General features: G+C 34.3%; 1 protein-coding gene across 3 annotated transcripts in view; it reads left to right on the top strand.

Annotated features, from left to right (window-relative positions):
- The window catches only part of CSMD3 (CUB and Sushi multiple domains 3), a 1,145,609-nt gene that overhangs the window by 597,920 nt on the left and 521,738 nt on the right, over window positions 1-25,951 (top strand). For all 3 annotated transcript variants that reach the window (XM_040625739.1, XM_040625738.1, XM_008689272.2), the window contains 2 exons: window positions 1,930-2,033; window positions 19,684-19,796. In XM_040625739.1, coding sequence (XP_040481673.1) covers window positions 1,930-2,033; window positions 19,684-19,796 — 217 coding nt within the window. The remainder of the gene's footprint in view (window positions 1-1,929; window positions 2,034-19,683; window positions 19,797-25,951) is intronic.

Here is a 25,951-nt window from a genome sequence, read left to right as displayed (position 1 = left end):
AGAAAATATAAAGCTGATCTCAACTAGTGAGTCAGACTCAATGGTATATTATGAATGGTGTATTATGAATGAATTACAGGTAGAACAAAGAGAGTGATCTTAGCTCTCTGTGAGGCAGAACAGGGCCTGGGTGAAAAACTTCCATTACAAGCAGCCTCATCTGCTTACCTCAGTGTGTCTTAAATATTACTCTTTCCTATGTGTGCTATAAAGGAGACATGTTGGGAATCACCGATACAAAGAATTATGCAATCAGTAACAAGCAGTCCAGGGGCGCCTGGGTGGCTCAGTTAGTGAAGCATTCGACTCTTGATTTTGGCTCAGATCATGATCTCAGGGTTGTGAGATCAGACCCCACGTTGGGCTCCACACTGGGCATGGGACGTGTGTGAGATTCTCTCTCTCTCTCTTTCTCTGCTCCCCCCCCCGCCAAAATAAATAAACAAGCAGTCAATGAAAAATAGTCAAAATACAAATAAGAAAAGGAGACATAAATGACATACATATAAAAATATATACAGCTTAATTGTCAAGAAAATACAAAAGATCACTTTTCATACTCTCTGGTAGAAATAATGAAATCTAATGTACACAAGTTGTGAGCATTTAAATTATTAAAATAATTTTGGAAAACCTTATGGCACAATATCTTGAAATTGAATTTTTGCTTATTTTCCAGAAATTACAGTTCTAAGCACATAACCTAGAGATATACATTTGAACCAGAAACTGTTTAATAGTGTTCATAACCGTGTTGTTTATAATAGAAAAAAGGAAAAACAACCTAAGTCTCTATTGACAGACAATTATCAATTGAGAGTATTTATATGAAACTGTGTAGAACAGGGAAACAGTTTTTTTTAACTGCAGCCATGTACAATGTACAGTTCAATGTTTTTATATATCCTACATTTAAACTTGACTAAAATAATTGCTTTAGTCAATGTTAATATAAAACCATTAAAAAAATTAAGAGATAGGCATAATAAAAAAATTGTTATAAAGCCTAAAAAAGCTAGAATATAAAATTTCCCATTTTTTATAATTTCTTTTTATATTACCAAGGTAACAAATAGTTATGAAAATTATTAGAGAGATGCCTTTTTAATTTACTCTTTACTAAAATTGGTGACCTCGGGCATTCATTTTTGTAAATCTGGTGATGAATATTATTTCATTATTAACTATTTTTTGCTCAAGGCATGATTATATATGACAGTATTTATGTAATTTCTTCCTGTACTGATTCTTTAATTACATTATTATTTAATTATATTAGGTTCCTAATTTAAGAATTGCAGTTTTATTAAATATGAATTTTTGCATAGATGTATAAACAATGTATGAATGTGTGCGTATGTTTTAGTAAGAAATAATACTAAATTACTTATTGTGGTATAATTTCCTCCTAGTTTTGCTAGCATGTTATAATACATTTGAGGGATTCTGTTACCAAAGGATACACAAAAATAAATCTGATTTTAAATCTGGTGATCTAGATTCAAATTTAGCTCCAACGTTTTTTAAGCTTTACTATTTAATGGAAATAGCACACTCTGTTTTTCCATGTAACTTTATAAAAATATATGCAAATGTATGGAAAACCACTCTCCACCTACATATACTTTTTATAAAGCCTTCTCAAAGTAGATTTGCATTAATCATGCTTCAAATAAGAGTGTTCTATAAACAGAAGCCATGCCATTTCGTTGAAAAATTATTACAGAAGATACATTATCGCAAATAAAAATCATATGAAAATTATAGTGATTGAATTTTAGGAATAGTCTGACATGATATGCTGCCATGGTATTTCTATAGATAAATACAGTAAGTCTGATATGCATTTTAAATGTTTCTCTGCCCAAATTATTTCTTTTTATTACATGTTGCAATATATTTGAGATGTTTGTTTCTGTTTATTGCTAGGTTATACAGATAAATTTTGAAGAATTTGATCTAGAGATTGGCTATGATACCTTAACGATTGGTGATGGAGGTGAAGTTGGAGATCCCAGGACAGTGCTTCAAGTGTAAGTGCTCACCATCTCGTTCTTTTTTTTTTTTTTTTAAAGATTTTATTTATTTACTTGACAGAGAGAGAGACAGCTAGTGAGAGAGGGAACACAAGCAGGGGGAGTGGGAGAGGAAGAAACAGGCTTCCCACGGAGGAGCCTGATGCAGGGCTCGATCCCAGAGCTCCGGGATCATGCCCTGAGCGGAAGGCAGACCCTTAATGACTGAGCCACCCAGGCGCCCCTCACCATCTCATTCTTGACTTTGCCTATCAGGTCTTTATTAAATTTCACCCTTTTTTTCTTTTTTTTAGTTGATCCCTTCCACTACTACCAACAAAAGAAGCGTAGTAACTTGGTTATTATAATCAACCTACATATAGTATTCATTAGTTCTTCTTCAGTGAGGTTTAAGGTACTAGATCGAAACAGAATTTTTTAGTATCCATTGCCAGACAGAAGCCTGTCAGAATTGGAAGCTCACAGTAAAATTGCAGAGTGGTTGATTACGGTTTATTTTGGAGAATACCCTTGCACTTAGAGTTTAAAAATGGAATGCAAAAATGAGTATAAAATGGATCCCGGGGGACTCTAATACTGGTATTGAAGACTGGTGAGTGCTGTTCACTTATTGGCCGTAAAATCATATGTAGTCATCGAGATCTGAAGTTTAGAGTTGAAATAGATGGAATAGATCAACTGGAGTTTTTAATGTGGGCTAAAACAAAGAGGAAATGTTAGGAGCTTATTTATTCCCCAGTCCTTGGGATGTTCATTCCGATAATCTACCTCTGCTGGTGACATGAAAAAATATTTTGGGGAGTCTGTATTGTGTTCTCTGCTGTGAACCTCAAAAACTTAGGGTACACTTTCTCTTAGAATTCCTTTCATAACTATTGATTTTCAATTCAGACTTTATGAACACAGTGGATTTCCCTAAACCATCAAATCAAAGTTCACACTGAGTATTTCATCTCCAGTAGGAATAAAAATTAAAGCTTCATTCATGAGCATTACCTTTTAGACTGTTCAATCAATAGATCTAAATTGGTCCCCTAGTGAGAATGTGGGAGGACTAGGAGAGAAAGAGAAAAAAATACATTATGTTTAAAAAACCCTAGGACTGTGAGAGTAGCATGTGTGTATGTAGATCCAGACCTTATTGTAATGATATATATCTAATTTTTTATAAAACTCAAGAAAAGATAGGCCAGTAACTTTACAATTTTTAGATACTGAGAGGAAAAAAAAAAAACTAAAATCTTTTTTTAAAATACAGCCATATATCTGAAAATAATAATAATAATAATTCTTCCTTATTCAAGAGAACCTCTGTCTAAAAACAGAACCCTATTCTAGGTGGTGGTGGTGGTGGGGTTATGCCTTTGTTTCCCACCCCCACCCCCCATTATAGCTGAAACATCTGCATGCCCTTCCCACCTTCACACATGCCATCACTGTCTCACATCACATTCCTCCATTTTCTGCATACCAACATCCTCATTTGACCTCAGTGGACTTAAAAAAAAAAGTTATTAGTTGTTTTGCTGCCCGTTTCAAAATTTTAATTGTCAAGTGCATATGATGCCCTTATTTTCTTTTATATTGGAAGACAGGAATGGGGAGATATTTAAATGAATTTTGAAAATCCTGTATTGAATGAATGAAATCAAATAGCGGATAAGGTGAGAAGCATTGGATAATTAAGTGAAAAAAATAGGCTTGCAATTGGTTTTTTGAAGAAAATAATCCCCAGATTAGCTGGACAACAGAAGACCCTCTAGAGAACAACTGTATGGATGGGAAGTGCCTTTATAACCCAAGTGAGGAGTCAAAAGGAAATAGCTATATGTCACAGACTAACATGAGTTTCCTTCTGTTGCTGGTAGGAAAAAGAAGTTATATTTTTTCCTCTCCTCACATTCCCTTGATATACTGTCCCCTTTTTTTGTGTAGTAGTTCTACTTTGTTGTTTTATTTCCCTCACTCTGAGAAGTTCTATTAATTTTGAAAAATTTATGTGATTCCCATTTTTCTCCTATATTCCTCTGTCTGTAACCAGAAAGTGTTTCTCAAACTTACATTTCTCCCTCAGAAAAAAAAATTACACTTCTGTGAAAATGTAACTCTTTACCCTGAGTAAGGATGACTGTAACAGAACATAGGAAGCACCTACTCCTGGAGGTGATCAAATAAAAGTGGGCTGACTAGCTAACAGAGATTTTACAGTGCAGAATTAGATCAGAAGTGTCTTTGAACTCTAAGATTCTGTAATAATAGAACTTACAGGATTTGTATCCACCAGAGAAGCTGATATAAATTTGAGTGACTCTGAAGCATCTTTCTCAAGGAGGTTAACTTTCCCAACTCTAGGACCACCCAGTTGGGCATTTGAAGGGCCCAGAGTAAGAATGCAAATCAATGCAAACTCACGTATCAAATATCTAAATATTAGAAGTGATAAATGGAAGCTACATGTCATTAAATATAGTATGTTCCATCCTCCTACCTTGATAAATACACTTTCATGGTGACCTGAAAAGACCAGTTTGCATTTAGAATTCTAGGAATTGTGTGATTTCCTTGTGGGGCCATGAGGTCACAGGACAAACGTCTTCCAAGCCCCAGCCTATGGCTGCCACCCACTCTCACCAACCTCAGCTCCATCCTTCACCAGGCGTGTGGACTTCCCAGTCTAAACATTCAAAGTGCCCACACCTCCCTGCAAGCACTGCCCACTGCCCAAGGGGTGCACATACAGGTCCTATGTTCTGGCCCTGGAAATATGCAACTGGAAAGGGGGCCATGCGGGTCCAGGTAGCAGGGAAATCCAGGGTACCAGGTGCTAGTGAGTTGTAGGACAGTACTTTTCAAACAAACTGCAAAATAGATTGTTTTTATTTCCAGTCCATCTTGAACTGATAATTTTGTAAAGTGAAGGAAAAATAAATTCCTAGAAAAATGAAATAAAACATATATAAATACAATCCCACTATTTTTCTATTATGAAATTCACCATACAAAATTGCTCTTTCAAATTACTCTAGAAGTTTGAAAGACTTACTCCCAATTTCTGTACTAATGGCACTATGGGCTGGAAACTAGTCTAGCATGTGGAAGAAGTGGGGGAGGGACGCAGGCACCAGGCAGACAGGTCACATCCCTGGGGGAGAGTTAAGGAAAGGTCAGAGGAAGACCCTCTATGGGGAAGAGATTAGGAAAGTGGTCATCTTGCTCAGGTTTAAAACAGTATTACGTATGTGGCATGATAAATTGTCAAGAATTTATTTCAAAACCCCAGTTGAAAGGGATTTATTTTAAATGAATTCTTATTCCATAAAAAAAATATATATATATATATATATATATATAGTCCATTAAGTCACAACATGTTCAATAGTTAAAATAATCCTCCAAAACAAGAAACTAATTACGAAAGGTTTTTAAAAACAATTCTTGTAATTACTCTCTGAAGTACCAAAGCATTTAGTTTTTGCAATACAATAACTTAAAAATAATTTAAGTATGCTATGTCTCTTCATCTTTAGACTTTGGCTCCAAGGAGATACTCATAATGAAGTTATCAGCAATAAAATTATTAAGTAATAGAGAATGCATTGTAATTGGACATCATATGCAATACTGAGTTCTCCATATAGTTTTATCAGATGAAAATTCCTAAAACAATGCCAATTTAAGTTGCAAACCTAAATACACAATTCATAGATGTGTTGGTTCTGCCATTTGCTGTCCCATAGTCTATTGTCCATTTATAGACTTTTCTCTCTTTCTCATTCATTTTTCTCTCCAATGGAATTACTTGGAGGGCATTTTTTTCCCCCTTTTGTGAAATAGCATTTTTTATTCCTGGAAACTTCATGGTGTTATAGTGATAGGTGTCAAAAGAGATCAGAATATAAACTTAGCCAGCTGATAAAAATTCAGATAATGGATTTGAACAATCATGCTATTATCTTTTAAAGGGGTTGAAATAACATTAACTTTCTCCAGATTGTTTTCTATGTGCTTTTTCCCTAAACTTAGTCTGAATTCACCTGATAGTGAAAATGGATGTAATAAATTTGAGAACTACCAGTGATGATAAGGGAGTTACTGGCATTGAGTTCACCTCCAACCCTCATTTCATCTGCATAAAAAAGGAGATGATGTTGATTATTTGTCCACCCTTCTTGTAGCATCAAAGGAAGATGGTTAGGCATTTGATCAAGCATGTGATTCCCTTTTTCTTGCCTTTTCTCTCATATGCTTTGCTGTTTCCTTATTGAATTCATGGAGACACTGTAAGATTAATTAAATGAAAACTTTCAAAATAAAAGATGAAAAAAGTCTTTTACTCCTAAGGTACCTCTGGAAATGTTATGAATATGCACCGATATTGATTGGATGACAGTGTATTTGAACAATTATCTTAAGGGGAAAAACGTTGTTTTGGATATCTAAACATGGTTAATTCTCTTACTTTGAAATTCTAATTTCTCCTAAAAAATCAATGTACAATGTAAAATTTCCTTCCCAGATACATGTTGGAATAGACTAGCTATACTCTTCCCCGGGAACTCTTTTTTTCTTTTTTCTTTTTTTAAAAATTTTAAATACAACACACACACTTTTTTGTTAATATACTTTTTAAATAAATATTTTATTTTAAGAATATTTTAATTAATGATATTTGTATTAGCTTTCTAGAAAAGATAGCTTTGTTTTGTTATGCTTGCAGATAGATTATTGTTATTGCTTTCAGTTCATTGGTCCATATGTTTGACAAGCACTTTGCCCAAGTTTTTTTTTTTTTTTTTTTAACAGTTATTCACTCTGTTAAAATCTAGGCTCCACTTTTCTTGGTATCAGACCACTGCACATGATATTTGCCTTGAGCAAACTCTTCTACATTCAGAGAATTCTATCTTCCCAAATTTGCTTTTGTACTTCCCTCTCTTAATAATGAAAAAAATCTAAATACCAGTAAACACCATGGGCTGATGAAAGAAGGGAATATACTAAATATAGTAACAAGGTAATATTTTTAAGAGATTGCTGACCACAGTATAAATAAAAAGTGCGTAGAAAATTGACCGGTGAGAAAAATTCTCCATCCCTTATCTTAGAGTTATTAAAAACAAGGACAAAATCTGTTCTTACTGCTCTTTACTCTGCTTGCACTGTCCTTGCCATCCTCCCCTACATACACATACTCACTCACTCACACATGCTCACCATCATTTTAAGTTCCTTGAAAAGAGTGACTACTATCTTTACTCATTTTGGGTTTCCCAAAACACCTAACACAGAGCCTGTGTTAACACTGCTAGGTATTGCACGAATTACAGTAGGAGAGGCGAAGTTACTCTGCACCAAGACACTCACTGAGACATGTAAGCAGAGAAGGTATCTTTGCAAACATTGGCAAGGATATACTGTGATCTATGGAGAGCTGTGAAGACTCTCTGGATGCCTTAGTTCACTCGGGCTGCTGTCATGTAAATACCATAGACATGGTGGTTTACCAACAACAGAAATTTATTTCTCACAGTTCTGGAAGTTGGAAGTCCAAGATTACAGTGCCAGGAGAATCTGTGTCTGGTGAGCATTCACTTTCTGATTCATAGATGGCCATCTTTTTACAGTGTCTGCACAAGACAGAAGGAGGCAGGGATCTTTCTGGGACCTCTTTTATAAGGGCAGAATTTCTCTGATGAGGGCTCAGCTCTCATGACGCAATTTCTGGTCAAAGTCTCCACCTCTAAATACCCTCACATTGGGGATTAGGTTTCAACATAGGGAGTGGGAGGAGTGGAGCACATTCATTCTCTAGCACTGGGGATTTCAACAACACTCACTGTTATCACATCCAGGAAAAACAATCAAACTTGACAACTGCAAATTATTTAGTCCTGTGGACAAGATTTAATGTGTACTCATGAAAATGACTTGCTGTTGGGCAATAGTAAATATATGCCCTTGGAATTTTAGAATTATTTAGGCTACAATATGAAAATAGTCTCTGTGACATGTTGATTTCTAGCAACAAATCATTAAATATGGAGATAGCTTACTTTTATGGTTCTTCATCATTTCTTCATTGTGATTATAGCTACATCTTTCTATTATGAAAACACTGATGATTTTACTAAAGAAAAAGTCAGTTTGCTGTTGTTTACTTTAGCTTGTCTATTTGTTTTTGCATGGATTGAATTGTCTAAAATAAAAAAGCTTTTTGGTTAGTGTTTCTTTCCTTTTAATCAGGAATATTTGTACTACGGTAGGCATTTCAAAAGTGGTTGTAAAAAAGAAATTGGAACAAAATAGAAAGGGTATTGAAATCAACTAGATTTCCTCCCACTAATAGTAAATATGATAAGAACTGCACCTTGCTAGAGTGCTAAAAATATAATTGAAGTATGGTACACATAGCTGAATACAAAGATATATGTTCTAAGGTCCTGATTTTCAAATTCTCTTTCCTAAAAACAAATGTTGTTACAGAAATCTATTTGTGTATGAAATAAGAACTATGACAGATGCTCTCATACATGTTATGCTTTCAAATTAACCAATAAGAACTTCTGAAGCCTAAATCCATAAATGGAATAAATACCCACATTCCTGACTACTCAGTTACCTAAATGAGCTAACATTTATGTAGTCCTGTCATTCCTAGTACTCTGTGTGTTATTATTTTTAAAGCAATGTGTTATTATTATTATTCCGATATATTGATCCACTTTTTTTCTTTTTATTTTATTAGATTTATTGAGAGATAGCTGTCAAATAAAAGTGTTAAGTATTTAAGGTATATACCATGATGATTTGATACATGTATATATTGTGAAAGGGTTTTCCTCATTGAATTAGTTCATTATTTCACTTCACATATTTATCTTTTCCCTTTTTTTTTTTTTTTGATGATAACATTTAAGCTCAGTTCTCTTAGCAAATTTTCGATTATATGAGGCAGCAATAGAGCGTTATCAACCATAGTCACCATGTTGCACATTAGATCTCAGAACTTATCTTTTAACTGAAAATTCATACCCTTTTACCAACCTCTGTCTATTTCCCCCACTCCCCAACACCTGGAAACCATTTTTCTACTATGTTTTTATGAGTTGGCTTTTTTAAAAAAAGCTTTCGCGTATAAGTGATACCATATAGTATTTGTCTTTTCTCTGCCTGGCTTTTTTTTTCACTTAGCATAATGCCCTCCAGTTTCATTCATGTTGTTGCAAATGACAGGATTTCCTTCTTTTTTAAGGCTGAATGATAACATTTTCTTGATTCATTCATCAGCTAGTGGACAGTTAGGTTGTTTCTACATCTTGGCTGTTGTGGATAATGCTGCAGTGAACATGGGAGTACAGATATCTCTTGGAGATACTGATTTCATTTCCTTTGAATACATACCTGGAAGTGGGATTGCTGGAGATTATTGTTGTTCTGTTTTTAATTTCTTGAAAAACCTTCATACTATTTCATTGTGACTATACCAGTTTACCTTCCCACCAGTGGTATACAGGGTTTATTTTTCTCCACCTCCTCACCAACATGTGTTACTTTTTTGTCTTTTTGATAATAATCATCCTAATGGATGTGAGGCAACACTACTTTCTGATGTCACCCAACTGGTGATATTTCAGGGTTTTTTTTGTTTTTGTTTATTCTTTTAAATCTAATATTTTGTAGCCATCATCATTTTTAGTGAGTTTCATGTATCCAAAATGAACATGTAAATCACTCTTGATGGTACTATATGAGAAGAATTAATATTAAATATATTTTCATAAAAAGCAAATGTTACATATTTGTGTGATACAAAAAATATATTGGAATGTAGAAATATGGCTGTTATATCTAATGGATGTACCCATATGCCTAGAGTGATTATAAAGAAAATCAGGTATTAGAAATTTTATAATAATCAGGTAATAGAAATTTTATAGTTCCCATCCTTTATTTCATATTGCATTTGAGTGCCTCAGAAAAATTTCTGAGTGCACTTCTTTAGGGCTTTTACTCTTTTATTTTAGCACAAAGGGGCAAACTAGGAAGATTAGAAAGCTGTATGAACTCTGGGGATATTCAGCCTGTTAACAAACATGTATTAAAGAAGTGTTTTTTTTTTTTTTTTAAGTTTATAGATAATAGGTTCAAAAATACATATTAAAAACACACTAACACTGGGGTGCCTGGATGGTTCAGTCATTTAAGCATCCAAATCTTGATTTCACCTCAGGTCATAATCTCAGGGTCGTGAGATCAAGCCCTGCATTGGGCTCTGTGCTGGACATGGATCCTGCTTAAGATTTCCTCTCTCCCTCTCCCTCTGCCCGTTCCCCCTCATGCTCTGTCTCTCTCTTAAAAAAACAAAAACGAAAACAAAACCATGCTAAAACCATTTGAACACTCATTTGAGAATGATGTAAGACTCCCTCCTCCATGGCAAAAAAGCACCTGTTATCGTCAGGGATGGGAGTTGAGTAGAAAGCTGTCCGAAGTAGGTGAATCCTATAGTTTGAGTCTAAACTAAAGTGCTTGAGAGGCTGTCAGAGGGAATTAGCCATAGGCTCCATGCAAAGAGCATGGTCAAGTGAGATACCAGTGTTAAGAAAATATGATTAAAAATAAAATCACCTACCAACAAAGTAAATCCTTTTCATTATATGTAGAAAAGAATTAATCAGTTTTACTATTTAGTAAGGATTAAACCAGACTGACACACATTGTAGGCAATCTGCTAAAGAAATTACAAGAAGAGAAAAATAATCTCATCCATTTGTAAGCAGATACAGTCTATCTCATCCACTGTAAGCAGATACAGTCTATTACATACATGTTAATTATCCTTATCAAAAGTAAAAGAAAATATGGGCTGCTGGATGGCTCAGTAGATTAAGCATCTGTCTTCATTTCAGGTCATGATCCCGGGGTCCTGGGATTGAGACCCACATCTGGCTCCCTGCTCTGTGGGGAGTCTGCTTCTTCTTTTACCCCCCACCCCTGCTTGTGATCTCTCTCTCTCTCTCTAGTAAATAAATAAAATCTTAAAAAGAAAAAAAGTAAAACAAAATAAACTCTTATCCTTATGATAAATTGGAAGTTACATCCTGGAGCAAAGAAAGCACCTAGGCTTTAACTCTCACGCACAGAATCAGGGTGAATGAAGGGGTGCCATCTTTCTTCATGTTCACATTTCAAAGAGATGGCTCCAAGGCCTTCATGAAAGACATTCTCGGTGTGCAAAACTGAGGTTTGTTTAGCTTTTAAAACATTTAAATATGCCTGAAAAACACAGAGAAAGCAAGCATTTATAATTTTAAGTTTTCTAAAGGAAATGATAAAAAGAAATGGAAAAGTAGGAAAGTTTTCTTTCCCTTTTGGAACCAAGGACAATTTGAAACTTTTTTTTTTATTTGTATTTGCACTTAACAATTTTTCTTTTTGTGACTACTTTATAATAAAGCTACAATTTTATAATTATCTCTATTGCTGTTTCTACTTTCCTCTGGGCAGTTCGCAGTCATCTATATATACAGCAAATTCACAGTAAAATACAAAGCGAAGCAATTATCAGGAATACAATAGGATGAATTTAAAATTTCTGTACAATATTAGCCTTGGAGGAATAACCTTTAAATGTATTGTACCAGTGGTGAATGGATAAAGCAAGTTCTTGATTAGCAATGGTCAAATATTCTCTTTCACATATATTAGTTTTACAGATTGCTATGTTGTCTATATTGCTTACACTTTCAAATGATTCACTGTTTATTTTATTATTTTATAGCTTCTTATGAAATCTTACCAATCTAAGCATAAGGAGTAGCTTCACCCTGGAGCCTGAATATAATTTTTTCAGTAAGAGTTTATTTCTTGAGAGTCCCAGTAAATTTCTCCTCTAAATTCTGATCAAGTGACATTACATTTACAAGATAATATAGGCTCTTCAGTAATTCTTCCATTTTTCCAAATAATTTTTCCCAGATGGAAACACAAAAATACCCAGAACCATTACCTAGTATTATTATGAAGCACCTGTTGAAGGGTACATATTGAACTTCCAGTGGTTAATAATACATGACTCTAATTATTTTAAGTCTTGGGGACAAACCCAGTCTATGGGCCATGTTTTGCATGGGTCAAAATCAGTACTTATATTATTATAACAGTCAGTTAAACCTCCGTGGATAATAGACATTCACTTTTGTTTATCTAAACTTGGATTGGAGAGAACTTGTTATTTCAGAGTTAATCAAGTGGCATTAAACCTGTCTTCTGCAGCTTAATCTGTAAACACCGGGTTTCTGTTTGTCTTCTAATTAAATACTTTTTATTCTGCAGCATCCTTCCAGTCAAACAAGTTAACAAAACTGTTTTTTTTTTTTTTTAATGCCAAAATTAGAAAGTGAGTATCTGGATGGGTATTAGTTACTTTTCTTTGGTGTTATTAAAAATTAGTAAGAAGATAATCTCACTTTTTGCTCTGCCAATACTGGGATTGCTGGACTGAGAAGTACAGATTATGTGTCTACTGGTATAAGAGAAAAATTATGCCAGACCAGTTAAACAGTTAGGGAAGACTTTATTCAAGACTATTGACTCCTACTGCAATAGGGACAAAGACTATTGAGTCAGTACCATTACAATAAGGAAGAGGAATTAACTCTATTGAAATAAAAGGTGGGTGGTTTTACATGCTGGGGTAAACTAGAGGGAAAGTACTAGAGAACAGTAGGTGGCAGATTGGTTGATGTTAAGAGGTCACCTGTGTTTGCTAATAGATGCTGATCAAAGTTGAGCTCCTACATATCCACACAGACAGACAGAGTTCGGAGTACTAACTCTTTTCATGATTGTATTTCAGAGGGATGACTCCCAGCTCCGTGAGAAATACATTCTTGGGTTATAGAAATTTTCTTCTTGAAGTGCAGAGAAAAGATGTACAGTTCCAAGTTTTCTAAAGTAAAGGCTCTTTAAAAAAAAGGTAGAATAGGAGCCTGTAGTCAGGAAGAAGACTCTCTAAAGTTTAGTTAAGCTCAGGGGAACATTACACTGTCTTGGCCACTGGGAATACAATTTTGAGATGTCTGGGAATAGTGATTGTGGGACATATTACTGGGAGTACAGAAAGAAAAATATAGTGTAACAAATAACATGTTTTTTCCATAAAAAATGTGATTTTAAAAGAAATTGAAATAACACTGCTGTGCATAAGACAGTAAGGCAGTCCATGAAAATCATACGTTAGCTAGAATACCTTTTTTAAAGTTGAGTTCAGTGCCATCATCAGTTGCTCTAGCAAATTTAATTTTCAAGTCCTTTGTGAGAACCACTGCCTAGCCCTTTATGTGCTGCTGGCTTCACTTGGCAAGCCTGGGTCTCCCTGGGTTTTTCTTTCACTTTGATAGTTGTATGGGTGACCAGCAGCACTGGAAAGAGTCCCTCCAGCACAGGAACAGCCTGTCTTTCGTCTACAACAATTTTAGGTAGACAGAATCTCCTGGTCAGTAGAGGTGGCAGACTTCTAGTGGGTCCTTCAAGGTCCTTATCACTTTAGGTCTCAGGACTTCTGGGGAGGAAAGAAGCCCTTTGAAGTATTGAACATGTTTATGAGAGGATTCAGTTAAATTGGGTTCAGGACATGATCTCTGACCCAAATTCATGAGCCTACCAAATATAAGTTCAAAGGGAAAAATATTACGCTTGCTTGCAGTAAATTTTTCACAAGGCTAGCAGTAAAGTTCTAGGCCATTTTAATCTAGTATATTGCTGGATTTTAGCAAATGAGTTTGATTGACCTTACAGGAATCTGTAAATATTTGCATCATTACTGGATGGTGGTAGAAATCAGATAACTTCCTCTCTCTGATTCATTATGTTCCCAAAGTTCCAAAATGTTTATATTAAGAGAGACTTTACCACTGCTTGAGCATTGGCATCTGAAGAGGGAAACAACTTTTTCAGACCATTATATAATACCATAACTACACCAAATCTCTTACATTCCACAGGAATTAATTCTATGAAATCCAAATGCCAACAAAATTATAGAGAAGTTGGTTGGGGAAAACTGCCTACACAAACCTTGGGACTGGCCTGTAAAGAATTCTGCTAGCAAATTTTTCTTCTCTTTAATGTGTTTTGAATAACTTCATCTTTTAGGTATATGTAGTAAGAGTCTAGTGCCTTTAAAAATCCTTCTTTTACTTAGGTGATTATGTTGATAACACAAGTAACCAAGAAATAAGGACTGTGGCATAGGGATGTTTTGTTAGATAATTCCCATAGTTCAGTCAAATTTGTTTTAGCTCCTTTTCTAATCCATTTGTACATTTTTTTGTGTGTGAAGCATATTTTTGGAAGTTAAAAATTGCTTGTTGTATTGAATGCAAGGCTTCTAAGTTTGAAATCTGCCACATTTAACAGGGGCTTTTGAAGCTCTGTCAGCAAAATCATTGCCTTCAGAAGTTCTCATTCTGCCTGCTTGGGCTCTACGAGAAATTACTGATCTGAGCCGGCAGTTGTACAGCCTTTAACAAGTCAGCTATCAATTTTCCATGAGATACTTTATTTCCCCTTGAAGTAGAGGGTCTTCTGTTTTTTTCCAAATTTGTTCTGTTGCATGATGGACAGCAAACACATCTTATATGGGGGTGCAATTCTTGTGGCTCCTTTATTTTCATGACAACACAACTAGAAAGGTTTTTCAAAATTCAGAATCCCCCAACGCTGAGCTGATACTGAGCCACCATCACACAATTGCTCTATCAGAGATTTGCCCATTCTGCAAAGGTTTGAATCCATTGTCTACAATATCCTGCTAGTCCCCAAAATTGGCTAAGTTGGCTTTATTTAATAAGGTATTTCATTTGCAAAATGGGCTGACTCCTATATTGTATCCTTTTGGGGCTGTCAGCATCCACAGATACCCTGAATGTTTTACCTCAGTTTGGCAGTAGTGTGGTTTATCTCATGAGGCTTCGTGCCCTTGTGAACAGCGGGAATTGTAACAAAGCCAAAACATCAGTTCTGCTTGGCTTTTTGGTTTCTGATTCTACCAGCAAACCATCCATATATTGAATACCTATGGATCTTTCTGGTGGGAGAGCTTTCTCTAAGTTTTCCTGTAAATGACTGGAGAAATACTAGGAGAGTACTGTAACCTGTGAGGAATTTTTTTGATGTAAATATTGGACTGTTTCATAAATAAAAGTAAACAAGATTTAGACTTGTCCATGGGGGGAGCTAGGAAAAAAAAAAAAAACAGAAAGATAGATTGGAGAAAAACGTTGTAGAGGATGGTACCAAAGTTATTAATAGTTCTGGTGTTAGGAACTACAGGCATCAATGAAACAATCTTATTTATTTCCTTAAGATCTTGTACAAAGGTCAATCATCTTTATCAAATTTACTTTACTTCTTTACTGGGAATTTGGCAATATTAATAGTAAAGGGTGAATGCCCTTTCTTTTATAATTATCCTTTGTTTTTCTAATTTTTTTTTACAACTGTTTTTTTCCTTCTAATTGAGCGCTTAACAAAGGGTATTGTTCCACATAGGACTTATGCTTCGGATACGTGATTTCTATTGGTTCTACATCTCAGGCTAAACCAGTGTTGTTATTCCTTGGACCCAAAGTAATACACTGATTTGTTTCTGCTCAGGGTACTTTTTCAGCGTGGTATAGGCCTGCTATTCCCTGCTATATCCCTGTTCTTTAAAAAGGCACACAGTAACCAAACCAGATGCTTTTTCCGAGGGCAATTCATAGACACTCCAGATGAAATATACAATATGGTAGTCTTAATCCACACAAGAGATTTCTCCCCAATAGGCTTACAGGAGAATCAGGAGAAAGTAAGAAAATGTGTTCCTCAGTCACAGGATCTATTTAGACGGGAACCACAGAAGAAGAGAAAGAAGCATAAAGCTGAGTCAAACTACCAATGACCTGTGTCGATCTATCACCAGATGGAAAATGAGGACTTTCTGGGGGAAATTTCAGAATAAGTAACACTACTGTCTACCAGAAAAAGCAATGATATATTAGCCAGAGGGAAAGTTATTGTAACATATTTCACCAGTTCCTGCCACTGAGATTTCCTCAGTCTGTCAATTTTAAACCATTTAGCCAGTTATTCCTTAACCTTCTGGGCATTCCTGATTCCCATTTCTGCAATTTCTACATCCTTTGGTGTCCTTTTTTCCTCCAATCCCTCTTCTAGTTGCAGCCTCTTGCAATAACAACATACTGTTTTCTCTTCAGTTCCCTTCACAGATTGGCTACCACTGTAGAGGTTATTTCTTTTAGTAATTAGTCTTAACTGAACAGTTAACCTGCAGTTTTAACTTCTTATTTTCTTCTTCATATTTGTTCAGATTGTCCCCAAACTGAGTAACTACTGCTAAGATTTGAGTAATAGTCGTCCTTGCCATTCTACCCCCTCTACCTTAATTTGAACTTGGATAGGCAACAAGAGAGGCAAGACAATGGTGGATAGAGCAGAGGACGATTTTGATCTGCCCCTAGATCCATGCTAGTAAATTCTGAAGAAGTATCAACAAACTGTTGATGGAAAATAATAGGCGATTCACCTGTCTTCTGTTTGTAACACTGTGGTTTTTCCCAGCTCACCTTTAGAGGAAAGGCTGTGAGCAGTCTCTTTCAATGAGTCTTCCAAACACTTAGTTCGTCCACAGTTGTGGAGGATGGTGAATAGTTGGCTACTCTTTGGTGTGCTGGGTCATCTTCTGGTCCCCAACCTACTTGCTCCATCAAATGGGCAAAATCTGCTGACTGCAGAATTCCACACAGTAACTAGTGCATATCCCCAAGTATGGGGCTGTTAATTTAAAGAATAAAGAGACAGGGGAGACAGAAGGAGCAGAGACAGCAAGAGAAAAGAAGAAAGGGCCTCTGTGAAAGAGAAAGTCCCTTGAATTCTCACATGTTTTCTTCCATTCTTCCCAGTCTTTCCTCTGATTATCTAAATCATTTTTAACTTTCCTCTTGGAATGATATCTATCCAATATATACAAATATTTAATTTACTTGGAATGAGGCCCTCCTAAAATGTGCAAAAATCCTGAAATACTAGATTCTCTTATGTATTCCAAATATGACAGAGATATTATCCTGTTTAAGAGAAAGAACTGCAGGCTTCCCATATTTGTTTACTATCAAAGCTAATCATGATCTCTATGGGATTTTAGAGCCCAATTTACCCTGGCTTACTAAATAATAAATCTTGAGTTTGAGAGAGTGGTTCATCAAGATAGTATTTCATAAGAGCAGGGCACTAGAAGAAAGACTTTATAATCCATGGTCTCTTATTAGATTGTTTGTAACCATGAGACTTTTAGCTGGTCCATTTAATTCAAGAACTGCCATTTGGATCGTATCCAAATTGTTGGGGAAATATAATTAAAAATAGAATCATCTGTCAACCTAGTTGATTCTCTCCACAAAATGTAAGAAAGAATAAAACAGTTTCAATATTAAACCAGATTGTGATGTGCATCACAGGCAACACCAAGGAGATTGCAAAGAAATGTCTCACCCTTTTATACAGTCAGGCAGATACAGTCCATTACATGCGTGTTAATTGCCCTTATCCAAAAAAAAAAAAAACATTAAATACAACTCCTGTCTTTATGATGGGCAGGAAGTTACATCATGGATCTATGTGCCTAGGCTTAAATTTCCACAAAAACAGGGGGACAGGACAACATCATCCTTGATGTTCACATTTCAAAGAAATGGCACCCAGGCCTCCAGGAAAGACATTCACAGGACGCAACATTGGCAAGAGGCTTGTTTAACTTAAAAGAATTTTATACAATTGAAATAAACAGATATCATTTACAATTTCAAGTTTTCTAAAGGAAATGCTAAGGAGAAGAGGATTTTCTCTTTCCCCTGTGGCATCAGGGAAAAATTTAATTTAATTATCATTATTTTTCAGATTTATATTTACCCTTACACCAGCCATGAATGTAGAATCATAGGATTTTCACATAGTTAGTGTGAAACAGATTGTTGGCATATTTGATATGGTGTGTCTGATGTACATCCTGTAGTATTAAGCTCTCATGCCCATTTCATAATGAAATCATTTTGCTTTCTGTCATGTCTCTGAGCTTGAGTTCTCACTCTTGCCTGTAAACCTGTCTCGCTACTATAGCTCAAAAGAGTCGTATTTATGAACTCACCAGTTTGAGAATTGAAAGTTCACATGCCACAAAGTTTCACTGAAAGATCTTTCCAAATGATCGGGGGTGTTGGTGTGTGTATACACACAGATATGTATATGTGGATATATATATATACACACACACACACACACACATATATACATATTACAAAAGAATGTATGTATGTATATCTTTTATATTATAATAATTTTAAATATTGATTTGTCAGAAAGACAATGAATGTACTTTAAAATTCCATAATACAGTATTTTATATTTCACAGTATTCCTCAGTATCCCATATAATCCCATAATTAAATCATAATATTTAACTGGATTTATTTATGATAGATTCCCATAAATTCTGTAACACTGGACACTGGTGACACAGCTATATTTAATGCAGTCTGCGATATTTTGCCCTTTTGGTGGCTGGATAATGAGCAAAGCATTTTGCTGCGGTGGTCAGTTGCAGGATACAGGCATCGGTGCTGCCCTCTGCTGGTTTAATTGTAGTGTAGCCTCCATCCAAAAACCTGCTCTCTTAGGGTGCCCATTTTATTACAGAGAGAAACGTTATATCTTCTCTCTTCCTCATATAATTTCCCAGTAATCCTCATGGTTTTAGCAATAAAGTATACAAACACTTAGGAATTCCCCCTTTTAAAAAAACCTATCTTTTTAGTATATAATTTAGACTTCCCTATCATTGTGAATATTTTACTCAGCAGTGAGTCCATTTTTTTCCTCTTCCTATTCTTGACAGACTTTTCCCCGCAAGGTCTTATTTACTCATTTGCTTTCCTCCTTTATATGACCCTTGGCTTTGGTTCAAGTATGTAACTGTAACATAATTAATGACAGAGGAAACATGAGGTAATTTCCTTTTTTACAGTTATAAAATTGAGCATTACTACATCAAACTAGTAGTATGTTCTTTAAGATGAAACTATTTGCAGTAAAAAAAAAAAATACATGACATACATAGTCTGATATCAGTACTGCAAAGGTATATACTATATTCCTTGCCATTTTATTGTTTTCCACAGTGCTTAAGTATTTTTCACAATATTTCTTTAGAACAAAGTTCTATAAAACTTGAAAGGTTAAAATGAAGAGCATTCCTGGTGTTTAAAAAAAATTAAAGATATTTTAGATCCTCTTTTTCTTTTCAGTTCAAAAAGAAGTATAAGATTCTCTGATAGTCTAAAATTTAGTATCTTGCCTGAGGGTTATGAAAGACCTAACCTAGTTAAACACATGAAATGGTACTTATAATAAATCTTGATCACTAAATTGTGCTGTTTGTTCTATTACATCAACGCATAGCCTTGCAAGTTCATCTGACAGTTGTTTTTTTCCAGCCAAGAGTATTGAGAAAGAGTTCTGTCTCATAATTTGCATGCAGAGAGTGTTTTAATAACCCATTTCTCTCTTCTCTGTCCATCTCTTTTTTTAGGCTGACTGGAAGCTTTGTGCCAGACTTGATAGTGAGCATGAGTAGCCAAATGTGGCTGCACCTTCAAACAGATGAAAGTGTGGGATCTGTTGGCTTCAAGGTGAACTACAAAGGTAATGATGAATTGCTACTATGCGAAGTACGTTATCTTAATACCACCAGAGAATACTTTTAAACTCAAGTTTAATTGCATCTACGAAAAAAGTTTCCCAAAACAGAAGCAAGAATATATTCTAACAAAATACTTCTCTTTTTAAAGTAACTATAAATGTTGATTTCATTTTTCTTTAAATGTAGGCCTTCCCCCCGCCCTTACTTACAATGTGTCTATTTTGCATACCTTCTCTCTCCCCCAGTCCGCTGGACTATCCCTATGTGCTAGTCATTGTGGACGCCTAGCCTTTCCCAGAATAGACAGTGTAATTTTATATGCTTTATACAATTTGTCTGGCAAAGATAACACACTAATTATTTAATACTTAAATTCAAAGTAAAGGACTTAATTCCTCCAAGAATCCAGGGTATCATTTTTTGAGGGGGTCGGAGGGATCTACCAGTTGTTCTCTCAGATCTAAATACATGGTTTTGGTGTTCAAATTATTAATTCCTATGTAAGTCATAGACCACAGATGTGCTAAATTGCTACTGCCCACTCACTGTTGGTAGTGATGCAGATTGATGATTATTTACCTGTGCACAACAAAATCTTTTGTTTTAGTTCCGTTTATAAGAGATGGATGCAAGTGTTACAAAATCATAAGTACCTTGGATACGACGAACCTTGATTAAACGCAAATAGAGACAATGGATATATACATACATCATATATATATATATATATATATATATATATATATATGAAATGTGAATATAGAATTCTGACTGAAAAAACAGTGAATGTTAATAAATTCAATAGAAATCTGTATCTTAAGAAATGAAAAGGTGTAAGAAACCATCAGAACATTATGTGGCTTGATTTTATTATTTCTGTTTTGATAAAAATCATTATTCTCTATCTTCTCAATTTAAACAATAGCTGTGTAAAATTCTCTTACTTGCATAATAATAATTTTTAATCAGTTTCCTTTTTCGAACATTGGCTTGCCATGCCTTTGTATCTAGACACATGGAACTGAATGCATGATGTTGTCAGGGAGATAGAACACAGGCATCCTGTGTTTTTAACTTGTGGCTAAATTTGGTGCTATATTAATTTGAATAGTTCAGGAAATCTGTATAAATGTCAGTTAAAAAAAATTAAAAGGTTATCCTGATTATAATTTTAAATACATCCCTCCTCCATTTAAAAACCCACATCAATCCTCAGTAAATAAAACAAAATTACAAAATTTAAAGAATGGTCAGCTTTTGTTGAAAGTATCTATGTCTTGATGTTTTCATTTTTAAAAAAATTTCCAGTGGCTAAAGGAAACTGGCATCCTTTATAATCCTCTTGGTTTTATTGTTTTCCGTACCCTGTGAAGACCTGTTAGAGAACCTATAGTTGTTTAAACCTTAGAAACTTTATTAATCATTAATGATAATGCTTCCACAAAGAACTCAGTTATAATAAAGCTAATGGACTTTTCAGAGCGGTAGGGGTTTCTATTGATATTTACAAAGCTCTCCATTCTGCTGCAGTTCAAGAGCTAAAGTACATGGTAAAGTAGCACAATTAAATATTATTTTATTTTCTTTCTGTTAAGTTTTCAACAAATAATTAAAAAAAAAACCCTAAGGATCTGCTGTGTGCTGGATTCTGAATGAGTTGTTGAATATAGAAAGAAGAGCCGGGTATTATCTCTCAGGGAAATCAATAATATAGTGACAGAGAAAAACATACCCAACTATTCAAGCACAAATATCTACAGAGATGAGATAGTTGAAACCAACACAGGAGATTCTTAGTGAATAATGCCCTTATTCTTCCCCCTCCCTTCAATCTACTCCAATCTAAGGTTCACACTATGAATGGTGACCTCCAGCAGCAGAGAAGTGTCATATAATATTCCTGTTGGAGATGTTTCTGTACTTTTCATCGCTTAGAGATAAGGTCCACAGCCTCCATATGTCTTATCTTCCAGCTTTCTTCACCTTGTCTTTGTCTTTCTACAGTCTAATTTTATCAAATTATCTGTAATTCTCCCTCCCAGCAAATTGTTTCGTACCTCTGCTCTCTGGACATTCAGACAATTCTATCTGGATTCTCTATTCTTTTTTAACAGCGTCACATCACTCATCCTTCAAGACAAAATTCAAATATTTCTTCTTCTGTGAAGCCTTTCTTAACTCCACTCATCACAAAATAACACTTTCTCTGTTGTGTAAGACCTGTACCAGATATATACTATATTACCAGATGAAAATATGTCATATCCATCTTCATATTTCCATTAGCAACCCTTTGCTATGTCATCATAAGTGATTAGTGAAGCTGAACAAATGATTTAACCTGTATAATGTGGTGTAATATAGGGAAAAATATGTTCTTAAAAATTTAGTTTACCATGATTTTTTTCCTACCGTGAAAATCATATTTTTGCATTCTCCATAATTTAAAACCTGAGCTCAAAGTTGAAGCAGGGTTCATTTTGAGAAGTTTCAAATTTTGATGTGCAGATAGCTTTAGCAACTTCGTCTACTAAAAATAATTTTCATAATTACCATGCTCTCTGTTAAGTAGTGTGTTGGTTCTAAATGGAACACCTGCTAAAAAACCTTTCCAGATTTGATCTAAAGATATCTTCTTTTTGTCATCTGTAGATTTTGCGTGAGATAGCATTGACTGTAGATCTCCTGTAAATTAAACACGTATTTTTTTGGTGTAGTTTCTTTTCTTTTCTTTTCTTTCTTTTTTTTTTTTTTTTAATTTTAAAGGTAGTGATTAAATTATATAACCTAGATTTTGTTTTTTACAATATATTTTAATTCTTAAAATTGTGTTTTGCTAATTGCCTATGACCATGTTTTTGAAACTTGCTCTAAAAGAAAATAAGTTTTCAAATGAAATCTCCTTGTTAAGAAACCCAAAATAGAAAAAAAAAAAAAATTAAAAGCTGGGCTGCTCTGATGGAAGGGTTGGGAAGGAAGATTGGCATTCCCAAATGGTCACACTGCCCCTCATTCCCTCCGAATATAGGGAAACCTTAGTCCCCCAAAAAGCTCAGTTTGAAAATGATGTTTCTAAGACCATACTATTGACTGAGAGACCAAAAATGTATCTGAATATAAAATGATACGTAATTGACTAATTAAGTTGTCATTATCTTTAGAACTTCAGCTTTAATCATTGGAACCATCAGTGCTTTTTTCTATAGAATTTGGACAGTAACTGTCTTAAACTGTAAAAAGGCAACAAATGTTGCAAATCAAGAAAATAGTTCTTTATTATAAATGTAATTCATTCTTATTCAATTAAAATTCATTTACTATTTATTATATACATGAAAATATGCTGATTGCTGTGTGCAATAGCAGAAATGAATAAAATACCACTCTACTCTTAAGAAGTTTAATGGTATTCCTTATTTGTTAAAACCAGTCTTGTCCATATTGGGTATAACAAATCACAGCCATCCTGTTTTGCAGGAGATATATGAGTTTGCCAAAGTTATGATTCAAGATATGACACTAAGTGTTCCTGCTAAAAAGGAAGAATAACCTAGCTATTTATCCTGCCCCATTAGCCTTAGAAACATTAGTTTTGTTTTCTTGTTTTATATTGTCATTATTTCAAATGCATATTAACCAGAAAGGAAAATAAGTTTTTTCCACTGGACCTATTAGCATCCATTAACACTGCACTATATTTTTAAATGTGTTTCCATCTTCATCTGAGAAAACCTAGGCAACATTAAAAGGATAATAATTGCTAAGAACTTTGTATATTGCAATCACTTTATCTGCGTTAACTCATTAAATCTCATTAGAACTCTATGAGGTATCAGTTATAACTCAATTTAACAGATCAGAAAACCGACTAGGATGTAAGCACTATGATGATAGGAAGTTTGGTCTGTTTTGTTTGCTGTTGTATTCTCAGTACCCAGCACAATGCCTAACGCGTAATAAATATTTGTGGAATGTGTGAATGAATGGACATGAGTATAAGATCATTAACTTACTGCAGAACCTAGATGTGAAGTTTGTTGACTTCATGATACTCTCTGTTATACAATATTACATCCTATATAGATGTTAAGTGTTTTTCGGAAGCAGAGAGTTTAAAGCCTGAAGACCCTGATCAGTGTAAAAAAATATGAAGGCACCACAAGATTGAGTTAAACTACTGAGTTCCCGTAGTCTCCTCAGCTACACATAAAACTACACATAAAAAACACATATATGCAACAAAAACCACCTGATTTCAAATGTCTGTACATTTTTATTTCCATATGGTAACTTTATGTTCTTCAGAAATATTTGGTAAGAGAGCTTAAAGTCCATGGGAGAAGCATATAAATAAAAATCTCCAGCTTTCATAGAGTTCTGAAAGTGATATCATCTACTGCTTTTAGAAATCAGTTATTATAATTATTTGACTGATTTTCAGTTGGGTGATGGAGTGCATTCTCAACAATATAGTGTTAACAGTTAGCACTTGTTGAGTCATTATATATTTTCTAAACACATACGTCATCTTGTTTAATCAAATGCAGCAGACCTATAAGGTAGGTAATATTATCCCTATTGTATGGACATTGTATGGATGAAGTAATTGAGGCACAACAAATTAGGTAATTCGTTTGAGATCACATGGCTAGTGCATGGCAAAATTAAGGTATGACTGTGAACTCTATGTTTTAAGACTGCTGCCTTTCAGAAACTTTTATTATTTCTATAAATCTTAGCTTAAATTTAAATTTATTTAGATTTTTTAAATATTAAAATAGCTCTCAACTAAAGTACATGGCCAAAATTTAAAATTTTGATGAAGCCATCTGCTTTTATGGGATGACCTAAAATTTTGAAATGGAACATTTTCATGAGAGATGATTATTTTACTTAAATATTTAGAATCATTAATTTTTTTGGTTTAAAGTGAACTGACAGTCCCTTTCTCTCCTTGTGCAACTGAGAAATAGAAATTCCATTATTTGTCAAATACAAGTTTTTACTAATAAGGGCATATGCCAGAGATAAGATGGATTGATACCAAAGATTTGAAAATAAGACAATCATCAGACAAGTGTTTTTAACCCAAATTGAAGTTCAGATTTAATAAAAAACAAACAAAAAACCTTGGCTTCTTGAAAATGCATATTTAATGCTGGAGGTGCCATTTTTTTTTAACTTATCAAATAATGTTTTGGGGGTTAATTAGAGCATTTCATAGATAGCTTCTGATGATATTTTAAATAATAATTCATACAGAAAAATTTTAACCAGTAATTCAGGCATATAGATTTTAAGTTTTTATATTTATAAGAGCACATTTTTTCCCCTTTTTCTCCCATTGTTTTCTCTCTCCTTCTCTTCTCTCTCTTTTCCTTTCTTCTTTTACCTTTATTTTAGTATACTGTACATATTACTTTCCAGCTGCTTTTCATTTATAAATATATCATGACTGTTTTTCCAGTCAATTTGTTTGGATAGTTGGCATTTATCTAATGACTCTACAATAGCCCACAAAATGGACACACCATAATTAAACATGAATCAGTAGCCGTTTGGGTCATTGCCTTTATCATGATATTAAAATGTTGAAATAAATATTCTTGTACAAGTATCCATACATTATTTTCTTCTTCTTCTTCTTCTTCTTCTTCTTCTTCTTCTTCTTCTTCTTTTATTATTATTATTATTATTATTATTATTATTATTAAGGAAGCAGATTCTGAAAATAATATGGACATTTAAATAAGTAATGGATCTTGAGTAATTATTTCCTAAATTTTATATTTTCACTTTTCCAGAAGTGTAAAAAGGAGGCTTTTCCCTGCAACCTAAGATGGAATGCTACTAATAATCTATCAGGTGTTTGCCAATCTGATGTGTTATAAATGCAGTATTATTGAATTTAATAGCCACAAGGTTGTTGATCATCTTGTCATAGATTTATTAACCACGTGGACTTCATCCTTTTCGAAATTTTTCAGCTTCATGGTCTTTGGAAGGCATTATTAATGGTCACAGTTTATCTACTTTTCCTCTAATTCTGGGTCAACAGAGAATTATATTTTACTGTCCTCTTGAAGTGAAGTGTGGCCATGTGATGACTAAAATATAAATAAAAATTCACTCCCAGGCCAGAGCTTTGATTATATTG

The sequence above is a fragment of the Ursus maritimus genome, unplaced genomic scaffold (assembly GCF_017311325.1).
Source record: "Ursus maritimus isolate PB19 unplaced genomic scaffold, ASM1731132v1 scaffold_9, whole genome shotgun sequence".
Taxonomy (NCBI): Eukaryota; Metazoa; Chordata; class Mammalia; order Carnivora; family Ursidae; genus Ursus; species Ursus maritimus.
The sequence above is the reverse complement of the archived record's forward strand: the minus strand, read 5'-3'. Positions and strand labels throughout refer to the sequence as shown.